We start from the raw sequence: 2482 nt of genomic DNA, 5'->3' as shown, positions 1-2482 counted from the left end.
GCGGCAGCGCGGCGGCGGCGGCAGCGATGGCGGCGGAGGAAGCGGAGGAGGCGCTGGGGCTGTTCACGGGCATCGGCCTCAGCGAGGCCAAGGCGCGGGAGACGCTGCGCAACGGGGCACTCAGCGCGCTGCTGCGCCGGGCTGTGCTGCAGGTGCGTCCGCCGCGGGCCCGTACCCTGGTCCCTGGTCCAGTACCCCGTCACCCCGATGTCACCTGGCCACCCTGGGAACTCGGTACCCCGGTATCAGTGTCACCCCCGGGACCCGGTAACCCGATCTCCGGTGTCACCCGGGTACATTGGCACCGTGGTCCCGCTGTCACCCCCTCGACCCCAGCCTTGCCGGGACCCCCCAGCCTCCCGACCCCGCCGAGCGGCCTCGGCCCTTGGCACTCCCCTGTCCCGCTCTGCCCCCCGGTGCCGCCGGTTCGCCGGGACTCGGGCCCCGGTCCTGCCCTGACGCTCTCCGGGGCGGCGACAGGCTCGGAGCGCGCTGGGCCCGGCGCTGGACAAGGCCACCGGGACACTTCTGTACAACGCGGCCGCCCGCCTCAAGGACCCGAAACACCTCGGCTTCCTCGTGGGCTACATCGCCCGCAGGGAGATCCTCACCGACCTGCAGCTCAGCGGTACCGTGCGGCCCCGGCCCCCGCCCGGCCCCGGCCCCGGCCCCGCGGGCACGGCACTTCATCCCTGCTCTGTCCCCAGCTGCCCTGGAGTACGTGAGGAGCCACCCCTTGGAGCCCCTGGACGTGGCAGACTTTGAGCGAGCTTGCGGTGTGGGGGTCTGCATCACCCCCGAGCAGATCGAGGAGGCGGTGAGTGGGGCTGTGACCCTGTGGAGACAGCACAGGGGACATTGGACTGGCTCCTGCTGTGCTCCTGCCTGCCTTGCTCACCCCGGGGTCCCTGTGCTGCTCCCAGGTGGAGGCTGTGATCAGCAAGCACCGAGCAGAACTGCTGGCAGAGCGCTACCACTTCAACATGGGGCTGCTGATGGGTGAGTGGTGACACCGGGGCAGCCCCAGCCTGGTGCTGGTGGCTGTCACGTCCCTGTGCCTGACTGCCAGTGCCACTGTGCTCCCCTGAATCCTGAGAGCCAGCCCTTTGCCATGGAGAGATGTCATCCTGGCAGGTCCCCCACACAGGCAGGGCCATAGTGCCCAGCAACTGGGACAGCCCTGGGGCAAAGGGTGTGGCATTCTGCATCAGCTCCCAGGCTGAAGCTCCCCTGGGCTTGGGCACTGCCCCTTGCCCACGGGGTGCCCTGTCTGCAGGGGAGGCACGGAGCCAGCTGCGGTGGGCAGACGGGAAGACCATCAAGAACGAGGTGGACCTGCAGGTGGGTGTGAGGTTACTGTGTCAGGTGCTGCTGTGGTCCCCTGGGTGTGCTGTGACTGGTGTGGGACCTGTCAGCCGGTCCCCTGGAGGGCCCAGCGGTGGGGACAGCCTGCCCCACTTAGGTGCAGGCAGGGGGAGCGGAATGATGACTGGACAGGACACTAGGACACACCTAGTCCAGGAGCCTTTTTGACTCCTGACTGTGTCACTCTTCTCCAGGTGCTACATTTGCTTGGGCCAAAGACAGAAGCTGATCTGGAAAAGAAACCAAAGGTAAGGAGAAGAGGAGGCTGCAGACTTGCATGGTATTTTCTTGCCAAGTGTCACGGCAGGATCCCAAATAACTGCTCTGGGCTGCTCTGCCACCATGGGTACAGGTCTAGAGGGAGTGCTGGGGCCAGCAGGCTGGGCCAGGAGGGGAGGGTATGTGCTGCAACTGGGCACTCAGCATGCTGTGCTGGTCTCTGCAGGTGGCAAAGGCCCGTCTGGCCCCAGCAGAGAAACAGAAGGTGGCTGTGGTGGAGAATGGTAAGAGACCCTTCCCCAGCCCTTTAGTTCCTGCTGGACCTGCTTCCAAGCTGGGCCCTGGGAGCTGTGATCAGGGAGCTCAGCCCCATCTCCTGCAGGTGACATGGGCACAGAGACAAAGTCACTGCTGGAGCAGCTGCGAGGAGAAGCCCTGAAGTTCCACAAGCCAGGTGAGTGCGAGGTGTCACTGCCATATGTGGGGCCACTCCACGGGCTCTGTGCCTGCTCCCAGCTCTCCATGCTGCAGAGAACTGGACAGGTCTTGTGTCCTTCCCCCCTGGCTGTTGGGCTTGGCATGGTTAGGGCAGTGCTGCAGCTCTGAGCATCCTCTACTTGCAGGAGAGAACTACAAGACTGAGGGCTACGTGGTGACACCCAACACTATGGCCCTGCTGAAGCAGCACCTGGCAATCACGGGTGGGCAGGTGAGGCCATATCGCACAGCCCAGCGGTTCCACGTGGCAGTGACACAGCTGGGGTGGGTGGGGAACACGCAGCTCACAGGGGCACTGCAGAGGCAGCACCCACACAGCACAGGGTGCTCTGCACGGTTGCCAGGGGCTCGTGTCACTGCTGTGTCACTGCTGTCAGGGGAGGGAAAGATCTCCCGCTGA

General features: G+C 65.4%; 1 protein-coding gene across 2 annotated transcripts in view; it reads left to right on the top strand.

The window, feature by feature from the left end:
- The first annotated feature begins 6 nt into the window (after positions 1-6).
- The window catches only part of QARS1 (glutaminyl-tRNA synthetase 1), a 6213-nt gene continuing 3737 nt past the window's right edge, over positions 7-2482 (top strand). For both annotated transcript variants that reach the window (XM_031056353.1, XM_031056351.1), the window contains exons 1-9: positions 7-152; positions 481-628; positions 708-817; positions 924-999; positions 1277-1341; positions 1560-1613; positions 1811-1868; positions 1967-2038; positions 2208-2293. In XM_031056353.1, coding sequence (XP_030912213.1) covers positions 27-152; positions 481-628; positions 708-817; positions 924-999; positions 1277-1341; positions 1560-1613; positions 1811-1868; positions 1967-2038; positions 2208-2293 — 795 coding nt within the window. In that variant the 5' untranslated portion in view covers positions 7-26. The remainder of the gene's footprint in view (positions 153-480; positions 629-707; positions 818-923; positions 1000-1276; positions 1342-1559; positions 1614-1810; positions 1869-1966; positions 2039-2207; positions 2294-2482) is intronic.

This window comes from Geospiza fortis, unplaced genomic scaffold (genome assembly GCF_000277835.1).
Source record: "Geospiza fortis unplaced genomic scaffold, GeoFor_1.0 scaffold70, whole genome shotgun sequence".
Taxonomy (NCBI): Eukaryota; Metazoa; Chordata; class Aves; order Passeriformes; family Thraupidae; genus Geospiza; species Geospiza fortis.
The sequence above is the reverse complement of the archived record's forward strand: the minus strand, read 5'-3'. Positions and strand labels throughout refer to the sequence as shown.